This window comes from Bos taurus, chromosome 9 (assembly GCF_002263795.3).
Source record: "Bos taurus isolate L1 Dominette 01449 registration number 42190680 breed Hereford chromosome 9, ARS-UCD2.0, whole genome shotgun sequence".
NCBI classification, from domain to species: Eukaryota; Metazoa; Chordata; class Mammalia; order Artiodactyla; family Bovidae; genus Bos; species Bos taurus.
Window position 1 is genome coordinate 98,480,719 of NC_037336.1, and position 16,518 is coordinate 98,497,236.

The window sequence follows — 16,518 nt, forward strand, 5'->3', positions numbered from 1 at the left end:
CAAAGTCCTCGCTTACATCTTGACAATTGCTTTCAGACCCATCAACACAAAAATAAACACATTTCTTCTCTTTCAAGCTACAGAATCATAGTCTCTTTATATCTGTTAACATACTTTTTCAAAAGAAAAGACCTTTGTTTCCAAAGAAACCTTTTTTTTAAATTTAATTCTATTGGGACAGTAAGAACAAAAAGACTTCCAATTTAATGGTATTTCTTAATTTCATGAGAATGAGGAAGAGAAATAGAGGAACTGACATGGGAATGGACAATATTAAAAAAAAAGAAAATCTCTTGGGTGGAGTTAAGGGGCTTTATAGTGCATTCGCGTGGGTTCAGTTTCTCAGTCATTTCCGAATCTTTGTGACCCCGTGGACTGTAGCCCGCCAGGCTCCTCTGTCCATGGGATTCTCCAGGCAAAAACACTGGAGTGGGTTGCTGTGCCCTCCGCCAAGGGATCTTCCTGACCCACGGGTCAAACCCATGTCTGTGACGTCTCCTGCATTGGCAGGCAGATTCTTTACCACTGGAAGCTTCGTACCCTGGCTCTATTTCACAGCTCCTGCAGAAGTTTTAGAGCCATTACCTGGTCATTTAGGATGACTCACTGTTCCATTTTAGATGCCATTAAGAGTAACATTTCAGGCATTTTATTGTGAGTCATTATCAATTCATTGACAGTTATCACAATCATGTTAATTCAGTTGGGGTTGCAATGAGATAAAATATCTTTTCCTAATAGCTATTGTTACATATCCATGGTCAGAGAGATTACTAATTTATCCCCAAGTGATCAATTAGTTATATATATAGAGATAAACTTATATGTAATAAATGTAATTAAATATTTAGCTGAATGTGTCCATGAGTCCTTTTTAAGGAGCAGAGTGGGATAGAGGGATGAATAGAGAGAAAAGGCAGAAACCTGGGATTTTAGGCATCTGATTCGATTTGATTAGTAAGACAAGATGAGACCTAGGAATCTTGTAACTTGGGGGAAAGTACTACAGCCTCACTCCTTTTGTGTACAGCTACATATACTCACATACTTCTTTCCACCATCCCTTGATGATCCCAAGAAAAACATATACACAATGATAAAAACCATTTGGAAGACTATTTCTTTGCTATCTTGGGCTTTGTTCCCACATTGCTAACTAGAACTTTATCCCTATGGGCTGGAGTCGACCTTATGAAAGAAGTCCTTTATCCAAAAGGAGGGAATCTACATGCCTTTCCCTCTCCTTCACGGAAGTACATCTACTCATCCCTTAGGTCTTCACCTGTGTCCAGGAGCCTTCCCTACTGTCTAGACTGAGCTGAAAGCCCATTTTGATTTGCTGTTTCAATACCATATCCTTCTTATGAAATCTCAGTATACTTGCAGGATTTGTCCAGTATCTCCTTACTTACTGTATTACCAGCTCAAACGGGCTGAGTACTCTGCCTTGATCACTTCTGTATCTCTAATTCCAAAAATAATGACTGGTACATAATGCATTCTCAATAAATATTTCATGAGTGAGGATTAAGTAAACTAATATATATAAAGTACACTCAGTTTAATTACTGGTATATAGAGGTATCCAATACCTGTTAATTACTAGTATATGAACAGAGATCTGTACCGTACTGAACCCTAGACATGTTGAACTTCATTAGGAAACTTGCTGAAGCAATGTCCACTGCCCATAATATTCAGAATGATGTTTCTGAGGGCTCCCAGTTCTCTTCTGTAAAATGAAGCTGAGTTAGTCGGTAGGGATCGATGACCTCTGGCTTCCTAAATAGACAAAGCAACTTTTCACTTGGATAAGACAGAAAAAAAGGATCCCACTACTACGGGACACTCTTCCTGACCTCCCTCTCCAACTTCCCGTGGTTCTCTGAGGTGCCACTCTTGAGTGTCTCATTATTACAGCTTTTAGGCTAAATTATAGCATTCTATTTTTGGTTGTTTTTCAAAAGGTATGGTATGGTCTGCAGTGTGTCTAAGTGCTGTAATGATGAGCCATCATGCAACCAAATTCCATAGTTACATTTAACTTGGTTCTCTGAGTTAAAAGTCAAGCCATCCCTATTCATTGCATTCGTGTTTACTTTCAAACCAAACAAGAATGTAGTCTGAACTGGATCACGGGTTGTGAGGCTGCCCTGCGGTGGTTTCAGACCTCAACCCCCATTTTGTTGTTAGAGGGGATGAGGCTGACCACAGTTTATTCTAAAAAACTTCCTAGTGATTTCATAGGGAATAACTGTGAAACCAGTATAAGTGATACCTTATGTTCTTGGATTTTTAATAGAGAATTTAATTTGGTTCCAACTTACCCTAAGAGGCACCTTTGTGCCTAACCAGTTTATACCAGTACTTTATTATTATTTTTTAGGATATGGTGTGGGGGAGACTCTGAAGTCTTTGAACAGGTGGCAAGATCATCGATTATGCACTGAGAAGGTTAATTCAGCAGCAGTGTGAAAAGACAGGTTGAGGGAGTGGAGAAAGACAGAAAGAAGGCAGGGAGGTTAGGAGGGCATGGCGGTGCTCCAGTGGAGGAGTTCCCAGGGCCAGAACCAGAAGAGGTGGTGAGGATGGAGCCCCAGGACCGGACGAGTGAAGGGGAGGGTGGGAGGAGGACACAGATTCAAGAGCCACCTCAAAAAGAAAGTAATAATAAGATGACTTCGTAACACGAAGGATGCAAAGGATGAGAAAGAGATCTTGGCCCTGAGCAGCTAGGAACCTGGCTGTATCAACATGGGGTAAATAAGAAAAAGATAAAGTTTGAGGGGGGGAAGCTTATCTTTGGAACAAACTGGATCTGAGGGGCTAGCAAGACACAGGCTCCTGGAAACGTGAGCTGAAGTTCGGGAATGAGGTGAGGACTGCCTCACAGGAGCCTTGACCATGGTGGTGTTCTTTTGGATAGCCTAGTTCCTTTTATCCCTCCATAAACGATACATACTTTTTAAGGTCATAGTCAATCTTCTCTTTAGAAAGTAGAATATTGCAAATAAGAGCCTCTAACTTTGTGCTGAAGTAGTCTCAGGCATGACCGTTTTATCATTCACCATCTTTGACCTTCTATAATGCGTGCTAAGTCACTTCAGACTGACTCATTGCAACCCTATGGCCTATAGTCCACCAGGCTCCTCCGTCCGTGGGATTCTTCAGGCAAAGATACTGGAGTGAGTTTCCATTTCCCTCTCCAGGGGAATCTTCCCAAGTCAGGGATCAAGCCCATGTCTCTCGTGTCGCTTACACTGGCAAGCAGATTCTTTACCACTAACATCACCTGGGAAGCCCACCTTCTCTAATAAATGCTTTATATAGCTTTTCTATTTAAATCATGGAATTTTTAGCCATTTAAGAAAGTAAATAATAAGTTCTTATAGTTAAGAAAACTGGGACCAAGAAAGTATGGGGGAGCTGGTCGGGTTTACACAGCCAGTTATCTGCGGCCTGGTCCCTGGCCCTCTGCACTCCGCACTGGAGCAGGTTTCCAGACTGTGCAACGTGGGGGACGCCAGACATCTCACTGTCTCCTGTCCTGTCTCCATAGTACAGCTTGTACTGTGCCTTCAGAATTGTTTTTGTACTGTGCCTTTAAATTGTTCATTTGTATTCCTTTGGTCTCTTAAATCCTCCTAAAGTTCTGAACATTAAAAAAAAAAAAAATTCCTTTCACTCCCTACTCTCTTGAGAGTCTAAATACTGTCCCTTCTACCGACAGTATTCTCGATTTTTGTAACCAGTCTATAGTTTCTACTCAAACACAGTGTACCCAGTCCGTTCTTCCCCCTCAAGTGTTGTTTGTTTTTTTTTTTTTCATGGCTGTGGTTTAAGCATAGCATGGACTGCTAGCTGAAAGGGACTGTTGCATAAAAATTGATCCCCTGTCCACCTTCATGGGGTCCCTTAACTCTGGTGATATGAACTGATCTTTTATCTTTCATGCTACCCAGCCATCACCAGCCCCTTCTCTGAAGGATAATGAGTTGCTTTCTTAGGACTGATGAGGAATCAGTGCAAGTTGGGAGAAGAGATATTAATAATACACAAACGAGATCCTGTTTCTTGCATTAAGAACTATAAACATCTTTCCAAGCTGTAATTGTCAAGGCTCATCCCGTTGGCGATCCCCAGTAGAGTACAATGTAATTAAATGGCCTACAGAACTGCTTCAGCCTAACACTGTAGAAATTAATGCTCTTTCTGGCTTGTTTCTTTTCCTACTGGATAGATGCCTTGAACCTACGGAACCGACAGGTCATCTGCGTCACTCTCAAAGTCCTACAGCATCTGGTTGTGTCAGCTGAGATGGTGGGGGAAGCGTTGGTGCCCTACTACCGGCAAATCCTTCCCATCCTGAACATCTTTAAGAATAAGAATGGTGAGTTACCCCAGGAGTCATAATGCCTTTTAAGCGCTAAAAATGGGGGAGTGCTTTGAAGTAGAGTTAATTAGCAACACATTTAGGATTTATTATTGCATATAAACCAAGATCCACTTAGAGATCTAAACAGCATAACCCCTACCCCTTCTTCTACTCCCTAGGGAAATAGTCAAATCAACAATTTCATTTATTACTCTTCACACGTACAGCTTACTTAGCACAGAAGCACTGAAGCAGTTCTGTAATCTTACAATAATAAAATTGTAAAGTTTTTAACTGTCTTTGAATATATTGGTAGGTTCTGAGTTTGTCCTTTCTCTTGACAGTAATTCTGCCTTTAGGTATTTTCTCTTAAAGTTACTTTTTATTAACTGCTGCTGCTGCTGCTAAGTCACTTCAGTTGTGTCCGACTCTGTGCGATCCCGTAGATGGCAGCCCACCAGGCTCCCCTGTCTCCAGGATTCTCCAGGCAATAACACTGGAGTGGGTTGCCATTTCCTTCTCCAATGCATGAAATTGAAAAGGGAAAGTGAAGTCACTCAGTCGTATCCGACTCTTTGCAACCCCATGGACTGTAGCCTACCAGGCTCCTCTGTCCATGAGATTTTCCAGGCAAGAGTACTGGAGTGGGCTGCCATTTATTAATTGATTTAGGATGAATTTTAAAAACAATATTATTAAAATCTGGCACAGGTTGTTTGGAGAGTTTTAATACGTTCTCCTATTTCTTAAAAAAAAAAATAGAAAAACAGATAATCTTACTGTTACTTAGTTACTTAGCTGATGGTAAGTACTGATTTAAAAAATATATGCTGATGCATTTATTAAAAAAAATATCATTCGGTACACTTTGGAAAGCACTGGTGCACTCAAGTGAATCTGCTTCACCCGAACAAAGGTATGAGCAAGTCGTGCTGACCTCCTGGGAGGCAGCGAATGTACGTCTGTTCATTGACAATGTGATTTTCCGTTTGTACCTGTTGAAACGATGTGAATCTAATTTTCTTTCATGTTGCTAACTTTGAAGTCTCATATTTCTCATATGCACGGTGTAAGTCAACATTTGAAGTTAATTTCTGACAGCCCTGTAAATAAGTTAGTAATTTAGTGGAACAGTGGATGAAAACTTTGCAATATAATCTGCTTATTGTATAGAAAGGAAAAAAAATCAAACCAAAAACTGCACATATGACAGTTTCCATCACAAACAAGTCCTTTGGAATCATTATTTTTCATATAATTCCTAAATTACTGTTAAAAGTCTCCTTATATCAGGCAGACTATTCAGGGAATCATGGGTTCATCAGAGTCTGTAGCTATCTTTCAGTAGCAGGACCTACTTGTATGTTGAATATTAAGCATGTTTAGTAAAAACAACTTCAGCTAGGGTTATAGGAACTTAAGAATGCTCATAATGGGATGAATTGATACACATTGCAAAATATTTAAGAACTATAGAGTTAATGTAGACATTTAGATGAGATGGTTACTCTTTCAGGAAAGTAAAAGTTGAGTGTTAGTAATTCAACCTTTTATGATCTAAACTGAAAGTTTTAGTTACAGCATTTCTACTTTGTGAAACTTGCTTAAGTATTCTTGATTCATAATTCATACTTTTACTGTCTAACAGCATCAAATAAGAGATAGAGATAAGTCAGAAATGCTAAAGTCAGAGATGAAAGAAGCAGGGAATACCCACTCCCAGAAATCTAAATTATAGTCAACACTTCTGAGTTGTGTGATTCGCAAATGTTTCCTCAGTAACCCTCACAGGAGCCTGTGATATGTGGACCATTACTGTCTCCAGTTTTTCACTGTGACTCTTCTCCTGCGTAAGCGCTTCCTTCTGTGCTTGGCGGTCGTGAAAAGGGAGCACCAGAGTCTTTTCCACCTTGCTGGAGTGGGAGTAGGGGCTGCCCCCACATGGGCTAATGTCCTCCTGGTCCTTGGACCTGGATCTGGAATCTAAGCATCATCTGTGTCTTTGTATAAAAGAAGAGAAACAGTGATATTCAAAAGGTGATTAGAATCTCCTCGTCCTCAAGGAACCCTGTAAAGAGTAAGTACAGCTGCCAGGAAGACAGATAAATCTCCTGGGAGCCCTAGACTGTTCAAACCAGTTGGCTCCCGTGTCTGCCTCGTTATATTGATACTATCAATACTTATTTAATTCTTTAACTTATAAACGTTCATATGCTTCACAAAAGAAGTGATTGGGTTTAGGAATATACCCCTATTTCGATTTTATCAAAATGGAGATTTTATCGTTTCTATCACAGCCTTAATTGGTCCTACACACAGCTAATTATTTTGGAACATTTCTAAATGGAGGCACCAGGAATTTGACATTCAGCTATTTTTCTGGTTAATATCTTTCTGACATTTGAGGGGGAAAAATATTAGCTTCAACTTCATTTTCTACTTATCTTAGAAACCTGTCAGTACGATGCTGGAATGCAGTTTGCTGTATTTCCGGAGGGTCCTATTACCAAATCGGAGCATTCTGTCTCTAAAACGCAAAACTATTCTTTAAAGTGGCTATTTCCACAGCTCCAATCCTGCCAGTAGAAGCTCATCACAGGATCCCCAATTATAACAGTATTTTCAGCCTAAAAACAATTTAGCTTTGATAGCATTTTAAAAAATGTTGCTTCATGATTATATTTTATTCATATCCACAGAACCACATATACATTTTTATTTAAGCAGATGTCTTTCGTGACAGATATATTTACCTAAAAATAGATTAGAAATTTGCAGCATTACGATTAGGAAAAAAATTTTCATTCTTAATTTCCGTGTTTCTGCGAGCGATTTCATTTTCTGTTTCCTTTTTCCCTACTTGCGCATAATCGATGTCTTGGTCAATTCATATTCAAAGATATATTTCTTTCCAGTTCTATAGCAAAATGTTTTTGAGACTGAGACCCAGTATAAATGACTGAAAGAAGGCACGAAAGGGGCTGTTCCTTCAAATACAGTGACCTTGTCCTTCTGCTGGTGTCGTTTCAAAGCACAAGCTTTAGCATAATTCGACTGCCTGCTCTTTTCTTGCAATTTCTGTCCTGTTTTCATGTCAGCTGGACCTTGTGTGAAATGGTCAGAGGGGCCGAGCAGTTTGCCAGTGCACCGCCGGGCCAGCGGTCTCCCCAGGGGACCAGTGGGGATAAGCAGAACCCGGAGGAGCGGGTGGCGCTGTTAGCGCCAGCCTGCGTCCCCAGCCCCACAAGATCAGGCCTGCTCTAGGACATAGAGTGGCTGGAATTTCTGTTTATGAATAACACACTTTCAAGGGTTTGTAATTAGACTGTGCTTAAAAAAAAATGCAGCAGACAAGTGGGTGAACTGCAGAGTGGGATAAAGAGTAACATTTGAGAGCAGAAGAGATGTGACCTTGGGCAGATCGTGTAACTTCTCTGAACTTAAACTTCTTCATCTGCACACAATACTTTGATAACGTCTTTTCTGTGAGGTTGGCACGACAAATTGAGATCGTGGCCGCCCCTTCATGTGGGGCCTGGCCTTGACTGAGGATTAAACGAGAGAGTCATTACCATCTCACAACATTATGTGTGTGTGCTCGGTTGCTCAGTCCTTTCCGACTCCCTGTGACCCCATGGACGGTAGCCCACCAGGCTCCTCTGTCCATGGATTTTTCAGGCAAGAATAGTTGAGTGGGTTGCCACTTCCTAATCCAGGGGATCTTCCTGACCCAAAGATCGAACCTGCGTCTCTTTTGTCTCCTGCGTGGACAGGCAGATTGATCAGTAGTGCCACCTGGGAAGCCCCAGACAACATTACACACACATACAATGTTATACACATATATGATATTGTAAACCAGTGTAGTGACACTGTATAAATTAGTACAACGCACAGGAGTAGGTGACTTAATGTATTATATCCCCTGGTGGTGGCTCGTCCCCTGTCCTTCTGTGGGCCTGTGCGTGAGGCATGACCCCTCATGCCCGGCTCAGCTGCACGTGTGTTTCACAGGACTCATCCTGCCTGATTGCCAACACCAGGTGGGGGCCAAATAAATTAAGGACTCTGTGACTCACTCAGGGATAACTGGTTCTCTAATCCGTCCCTCCCTGGCTAACTCGAATATGTGTCGGATGTTTGGGGGTAGGTCCTTATTTTTAAAAGAGAAGCCAAGTGTGACAAGCCAGGGGTGACTGGATCAGGGTCCTCTTTGGAAGATGCAAACTAGCATCTAAGCTTGAACTTGTTTTCTTTAATTCTGAGTAATGAATCGTGGACATCTAAGATAGGCTGTCTTTCCAGTGACTGCTGTGGAGCAAAAGAGAGATAAGGGTTTCTATGACAGCAATCTCTTCTTCCTTTGTTCTTTCACAAACATTATTAAAGGTTTCAGAAAATGGAGATGGTGGGAATGCTCAATTTACAGCTTTCAGAGATGTAGCTACAAAATTAACGATGCAGTGTATTGCATTTGAGAAACATGAGCCAATAAATGGCATTAAAACATTTACAGTTAAAATATGGGGCTCTGCCAGCAGAGTAGGGTTTTCCAACCACCCTACTTTTCGGAGGCAATCCTTACTTGGGTACTTTTTTTTCTAATTGCGCCAGTAGTCCTGAAATAGCTTCTAGTGGAAACAGTTAGGAGATTCCATATATCAACAGCTCTAATAATACATTAATGTCATGTCACAGAATATGCAGAAGTAAAAGAAATAATGAGATAACATGCGCCCATGTGTGTGAACATCAAACAGTCTTAGATTTATCTATGAGTACTTCCGAAAATGTATGTTGTAGCCTATAGAAGTCCATGAAAAGAGATTTAAACTTTTCAACTCAAATTCAGACACATTAAATAACACAGGAAATAAAGCATTGAATTGAATTTTGGGGATTTTGAAAAGTTTGTACCAGATCTTTCACCCTGATATTTAACTAGTTTCGTTTTCCACTAATAGTCTATTTAAACAGCTGCTAATGAGAACCTAAGAATTCCCAGTCAACCTGTTTCAGATTCTCTTCATGTATTTCTGTGAGTTCTATGGGACCTATTTTTATGGTCCTTTAAAATGTTGATGAACTGTTGAGAGCTGATTGTTTACAAAAAATTTCTTTAGTTCTCACGCCTTACAATTGACTTGCATAAAGTTTATTTCACAGAGCTTTTAATTTTGAATTAAGAGTCCCCCCGCCCCACGGAATTCTATACAAATTTTAGCACGATTTAGAAATTTGCTTCATGTTTTCTTCAGCGTCGTTGTGTTTATGAGACTCGAAAGCCTTTTAATGTCTTAAGTTTACAGAGCAAACTATTATTAATAGAATACTACTCCACAATTCCTGAAAGGTGGATTTGGAATGATCAGGTATCTATGTAAACTCTCCTGAACTCTTCTTCCACTCAGACATAACTAGCTGGTCTGAAAAGAATCAAGGCGTCTAAGAGATGCCAGATCCACGTAACTGCCCTTTGATCTATGCCCCTCTCCAAATTTACTAAACTACACTTTATCAGACCATTAGTTTCATGGCCAAACTGTGTTGAACTTTCTTTTTTCTGTGCAGAGTGTGGCACACCGAGAAGAATCAGTTGCTTAATATGTGGTTGTGTGAAATGTATTCACTGACCTAGTCTGTATGACCATTACTTGTTTATCCAGTCCTATCCTAAACAGCCCCACTACTTCATGAGATGTTGTTGTTCAGTCACTGAGTCGTGTCCGACTCTTTGCCACCCCATGGACTGCAGCGCGCCAGGCTTCCCTGTCCATCACTGTCTCCCGGAGTTTGCTCAAACTTATGTCCATTGAGTCAGTGATGCCATCCAATCATCTCATCCTCTGTCACATCCTTCTCCTCCTGCCCTCAGTCTTTCCCAGCATCAGGGTCTTTTCCAATGATTCAGCTCTTTGCATCAGGTGGCCAAAGTATTGGAGCTTCAGCGTCAGCATCAGTCCTTCCAATGAATATTAAGTGTTGATTTCCTTTAGGATGGACTAGTTTGATCTCCTTGCTGTCCAAGGAACTCTCAAGAGTTTTCTTCAGCACCACTTCATAAGCTAGCTTGTCCTATTTCCAAAGAGAAAATCACTCCCTATAGTAAGTGAAATATATGCCAGATATTACTATCTGGTTTATATCTCTCATCTGAATCACACAGGATAATGTCTAGTCCCTTTTCCAAATGACAGGCCAGCAAACATCATATAAAACTTTCCTACCACTTCAGTCTTCACTTCTCCAAGTTCAATGTCCTTTCTTCCAAGAATTCTTCACAAGATCTTCTAGAGGCCTGACAATCTTATAGGATGGAGATGGTGGAGACACGCATCTGTGAACACTGATGGTTCTGCAATGATCCAAGAGAGCAGTCCCATGGGACAGAAGGTCCCAGGAAAAGAGGCTTCCGTGCCCTCACTTGATGCCCCTGTACGTGGTCAGTCCATAAAATGCCCATCTTACCACCGTGAACTCTTACCATTATGCTGGGGGCAGGCACATACTTTCAGCTGCCTCCACCTGCTCTTCCCTGTAGACCGCCATGGTTGCCTCTGCCCAGAATAAACATTCTTCTCACTGTCTCTATATCTTGAAACACATGACCTGCTGGGATGATGACCAAGGGGACCAGAATGTACTTCTGAAGGCTGTGCAGGCTGTGTAGGGCCACTGTAATGAACTACCACAAACTGAGCAGCTTAAATAACCAGAAAGTACTGTGTCAGTTCTGGAGGCCAGAAGTCCACACCCAAGGTGTCAGCAGAGTCACGCCCTCCAGGTTTTGGTGGTGGTGGTGGTGGTGGTGGTTGTTCAGTCGCTCAGTCATGTCTGACTCTTTGCGACCCTAAGGACTGCAGCATGCCAGGCCTCCCTGTCCATCACCAACTCCCGGAGCTTGGTCAAACTCATGTCCATCGAGTTGGTGATGCCATCCAATCATCTCATCCTCTGGCATCTCCCTCTCCTCCTGTCTTCAATCTTTCCCAGCATCAGGGTCTTTTCCAATGAGTCAGTTCTTCACATCAGGTGGCCAAAGTATTGGAGTTTCAGCTTTAGCATCAGTCCTTCCAATGAATATTCAGGACTGATTTCCTTTAGGATGGACTGGTTGGATCTCCTTGCAGTCCAAGGGACTCTCAGTCTTTTGGGAAGAATCTGTTCTCTGCCTCTCTCCTCGATTCTGGTGGGTCCAGCCATCTTTGGGGTTCCTTGGCTTGTAGAGGCATCACTTCAGTGGCTGCCTCCATCTCCACATGACGTTTCCCCCGTGTGTCTGGCTCTGAGTCTCATCTCTACTTCTTATAAAGACACCTGTCCTTGTCAGGCTTGGACTAGGGGCCCACCCTATTCCCATATGACTTCATCTTCACTTTACTAATTACATCGGCAATGACCTGATTTCCAGATAAGGCCAACTTCAGAGGTTCCAGTAAGGGCTTGAATTTGGGAGGGAGGTTCTTCAACTTAGACCAGGTAACTCTTTCCCAGAGTGTGTGGCGGTACAGCCCCGTCCTTGATGAGTAAAGCTGGAGGTTTTGCATGCCTTCCATTCATTCCATCACATCGCCATCACTGAACCGGACCTAGCTGCTTAAAGCCTGATGAGAACTCCCTCTTTTATCAATGAGGAAAAGCTCTCTTCCTTTTCCTTTCATCAGTAAGTGAGTTTTTAGTTAAGAAAGGAACGAGATCTAGGTACATTTGGAGTAGAGGAGATGGCAGGAAATTGATTTTTTTTTTTCCCCTCTTTGGTAATGCTGCAAACTAACAAAGACAGTCAGCAAATGCCTTCACACTGGGTGCTTCCCGGGATGTCCCAGGCTCCCAAGGGCACTGCCACCACCCTCTGTGCAGAGGACCCCAGGCCTCCACTCTAGGTCGCAGACTGCATCATCTGCGCCTGTCCCTGCCCATCCAGCTGGGTGAGAGGGTCAGACCACTCTGCCTGAATGTGGTTTGGATCAGTAAATAGGGATTCAGCTTGTGAACCAGGACAAGTGGGACACTCTGTGGAAAAGCAAGCGGCGGGGAGTGTGTAAGAGTGGAGACGCGGCGTCATGTTTCTGGGGCGGGCACCCTGGCTCAGGGCTTGTGAGCCTGGACTGGTCGCAGAACTGCTCTGTGCCTTAATCTCCTTAGGGTGAAAAGCGAGTTATTGGGAAGATGACAAACAGCTTAGTGACCTGCAGAGAACCGTGGGCGATGATTTCGTAGAAGTGTGGGCAGCATGAGAGTAATGAGGGTGGATGATGAAACGTGAGTGAAATTGCTTTGCAGATTACCGGGTGTTAACCTGTAGTCTATCGCCTATCTCGCAAGATGGACAAAGTTATACATAGGTAGTTTTGTGTTCCCTCAAAGAAAGTGAAATTAAATCTATTAGAATTAATATAAGATTTTAGTGAGGTGATTAGATGAAAAATAAATATTCAAGAATCAATATATATTTTTTAATATGCCAGTAGTCAAAAATGCAATACAAAATTTGTTTTCTGGATGCTAATAGTTCCTGCTTGCAGAGATATTCCATCAGAGATAAACTTCTACTGTCCAGCTCTCCCTCCCCCAGAAGATAGTTCTCATTCCTCCTTTGGACCCCTCAGTTCACTTCAGAAGCAGGCAGAAGTATTTAATCAAAGGGCTTTGCCTTGGGAAACCAGAGATCCATCAGGAACTGCCTGCCCTGATGGAGCCTCTTTCCAAGACAGACACTGCTTTCAGTGTCTAAATAGCTTTTGTGTTTGTAGTTTCTCTGTATGAATGTTAACAACGCTTAGTCTCCAGGTTTCATCCTGCATTTGCTCCATCATTCTAGTCCCACCACTGCTCCCACCATGTAAGTTCACCTAAAGGGATCAGACTGTCAGAAGAACTCTGAACTGCAGACAAAGTCAGCATCCAGGCACATCTTGATAGTCCTGGATCAAAGGCAAGTTTAGTGGATCAAGAACAATGTGCATTTTTAGTTAATCATAAAAAAATCAATTTCCATTCATCACTTCTAAACTGAAGTGGAGGATGAGATGGTTGGATGGCATCATGGGCTCAAATGGACACGATTTTGTGCAAACTCTGGGAGATGGTGATACACAGGGAAGCCTGGTGTGCTGCAGTCCATGGGGTCGCCAAGACTCAGACACGACTTTGCGACTGAACAACAAAAGAGGGCCGCAGGTTGTGTGGAAAGAAAGGCTTGACGGGGGGCTGGCCACTTGTTAACCTGTCGGCTGAGCTCTGTTTGCAGTGTGTGTTGTAGCCACCGGGCCCCCTCTGAGTACTCCACAGAGACCTACGTACCGAGGGATCTGATGCCAGCTGGTTCCCAGTCCTTAGCCCCCCACTGATCACTGGCACCTTCCTGAGCAGGAGATTCCACCAGTTCAGCTACGGCCTTTGAGATATGCCTCCAGATATCTGTGTAATATGCTTGAATGTATAGAAAAACTCACAATGGATCCCCGGTGAGCAAGCATGCAAATACTAACCCAAGAGGGGGAAAAAAAAAAGGGTTCTTTTCTGTTTATGCAACAGAAAGTTTTACTTAATCGGACCAAGAAAGCATATAATGATTTTTAAAGCTTTAATTTAAGGAATCTCCTATATTCGGCCGGATCATACTTTGTACTTTTTAAGTCACTTAAATATCACCTGTTCTGGATTTGTGGATAATTAAGGTCTCATTCTCGTTTTCCTTTATATGAAAATCTTTCAGGAGAGCCAAAGAATGGCTTTTTAGGGGTCTCTATGTGGGCACTGCAGAGAAAAATAAAAATGTCACCAGTGTAATTGTTGCACTGAATATTTGTTATTCATGACATAATTAAAAGGCAAATTTCAAAGCAGGTTGGAGACCAAAGAAAATTTTTTAAAGCCTCCTTCAGTGGGAGAGCCTTGCCCTGACGCTGCATAAAACTCAGCAAGGCCCGTGTTATTCCACTCACTCAGAGGTTCCTCAGGCACTTTGAGTCACACGCGTAATTCCAGTGCTTCGAATCCCTTTTAATAGAACTGATCAAAACTGGAAACTCCCTCTACCTTCAAGTATTCTCCTCTCTCCCAGCTTGGGTTTGCTCTGGACTGGAAGCTGGCAGTGGGAAACGGCTTCGCCTCTGTTCCTCCGCCTTATGTTGCCGCCTCCCGAAGCCCCGGAACCCTGGCTCCCCAGGTCTCACCGCACAGGGTTGTCAGGGTCCGGGAGGCGGACCACGAGGACAGGGGGCCTCTTACTGACCGACGCCGCCCTGAGCCGGAGCCCCACCCCGAACGCGGTTCTCATCCTGGGCACTCACCTCCAGTTTAGAGCTCTGGTCCCTCTGCCCTTCCGGAAGCCGTCATCCAGGACGGAAAAGACCCCATAGCATCGCTCCCTCCCACTTGAAAAAGATGCTCCCTCACCCCTGCCCGGGAAATTCTGGGAGCCCAGCTCCCCCGGAACTGCTTCTCGGGCTCCGTTCACTTCTCGTCTTCATGTTGCCCACTGCTGGGAGCACACAGGGCCCTTCCTTCCAGGGGCGTGGGGCTGGCACGGACCACAGCCACAGCCGCCTTCAAAGAAATCTCAGCCCTCTCGCCACACGCGGTCTCTCTTGAAAAGCCTGAACTCTCCAGTCGTGGGGCGGGTCCCCTGAAAGCCCTCGGTCCAGAAGCGCTGGCCCCACGATGCCCAGCTCGACTCCGCGCCGCGCTGACTCCGGTTTACTCAAGCCAAACACGAACCTGTAGGAGGAATTTTCCGCCTAGTAGGAAATAAGCTTTCCATTTTTATCATCCTCTTCAAAAATATATATTTTTCACATTGACAGCAAGGGGAAATGTATATAGTCAGCATCAGCTTAACCATCAATGAAGGAGGAATTGAAAAATACAATAGACACATTTCCTTAGAAAAACTGAAAATATTATTGATATTTGTTTGCTTGCCTGCTTTCTGTATGAGGCTCTCATATACATCTTGGATTAATGTTCCAAGTAATAAAGAAAAAAGTAATGATGGCAGTGTTATTATGAGTACAGTTCTGATTGGATCCTTCCAAGATCAATTTACTTTCCCCCCCCCAAAACACAGTACTTTAATATCAGCTTTTTGTGAGCCTATTTATATCCATTTTGAGATGGCGGAAAACAAAAAAATGATGCTCCTTTCAGTGACTTTTAGATTTTGCAAAACTATTGTAGCTCTGCCTCTACTTCCCCCAGATGAATCCCATATTTTTTTCTTAAAATTTATTTCTTGAGCCTTGAAGTTATCTTTATCACAAATGAAAAAACTAAGTGATACAATATTTAAATTTTAAAAGCAATAATATAATTGGGCCACACTAACAAGATTATTGCCCAGTAATTCTCCCACTATTTCAAGCTCTGTTTCTACCTCCAGTCTGGTTGAGTGTTTATACACATAAAGGTTTTGAGGAGTTTGTAGTTCTTCTAATGGAAATCACTGAATATTATCTATGTTTCTGTGTGAGTGTATTGCTTTCTTAAAAATACCGTAAGTAACCATCTAACCAGGTGGTGAGATGTAGGTCTGTCTAGAAAATGTGTTATCCTTTCAAGTGAAGTCACTCAGTCGTGTCCAGCTCTTTGCGATCTCGTGGACTGTATCTTACCAGGCTCCTCCATCCATGGAATTTTCCAGGCAAGAGTACTGGAGTAGGGTGCCATTTTCTTCTCCAGGGAATCTTCCTGACCCAGGGATCGAACCCAGGTCTCCCACATTGCAGGCAGACACTTTACCGTCTTTGCCACCAAGGAAGCCCAAAGACTGGAGTGGGTAGCCTATCCCTTCTCCAACAGCTCTTCCCAACCCAGGAATCGAACCAGGGTCTCCTGCACTGCAGGCGGATTTCTTTTCTTTTCTTTTTTTTTTACCAACTGAGCTGTCAGGGAAGCCCTTTCAAAGTTTCTTATAAACTGTGAATATAGAATAATGATATTCAAGGGAAGTAGTGCAATGTTTATATTTTTGTGATGACCAACCAAAATTTTTAAAAATTTCTGTTAGGGTTTTAGGCAACAATGTAATAAGGGGAAGGGTGTGATGACAAGCCTGTCAAAATCTGCTCACACGCTTCTTTTCTTAAACACCTGCCGAGCTGTCCATTGCTTGCTGTGGTACACTGGGCCTGCTTTCTCTT

The 16,518-nt window shown here is 42.7% G+C and overlaps 1 protein-coding gene across 1 annotated transcript in view; it reads left to right on the forward strand.

Moving 5' to 3' along the window:
- The window catches only part of PACRG (parkin coregulated), a 529,967-nt gene that overhangs the window by 287,927 nt on the left and 225,522 nt on the right, over positions 1 to 16,518 (forward strand). The window contains exon 4 of the mRNA NM_001435083.1: positions 4,241 to 4,390. Within this exon, the coding sequence (NP_001422012.1) occupies positions 4,241 to 4,390 (150 nt within the window). The remainder of the gene's footprint in view (positions 1 to 4,240; positions 4,391 to 16,518) is intronic.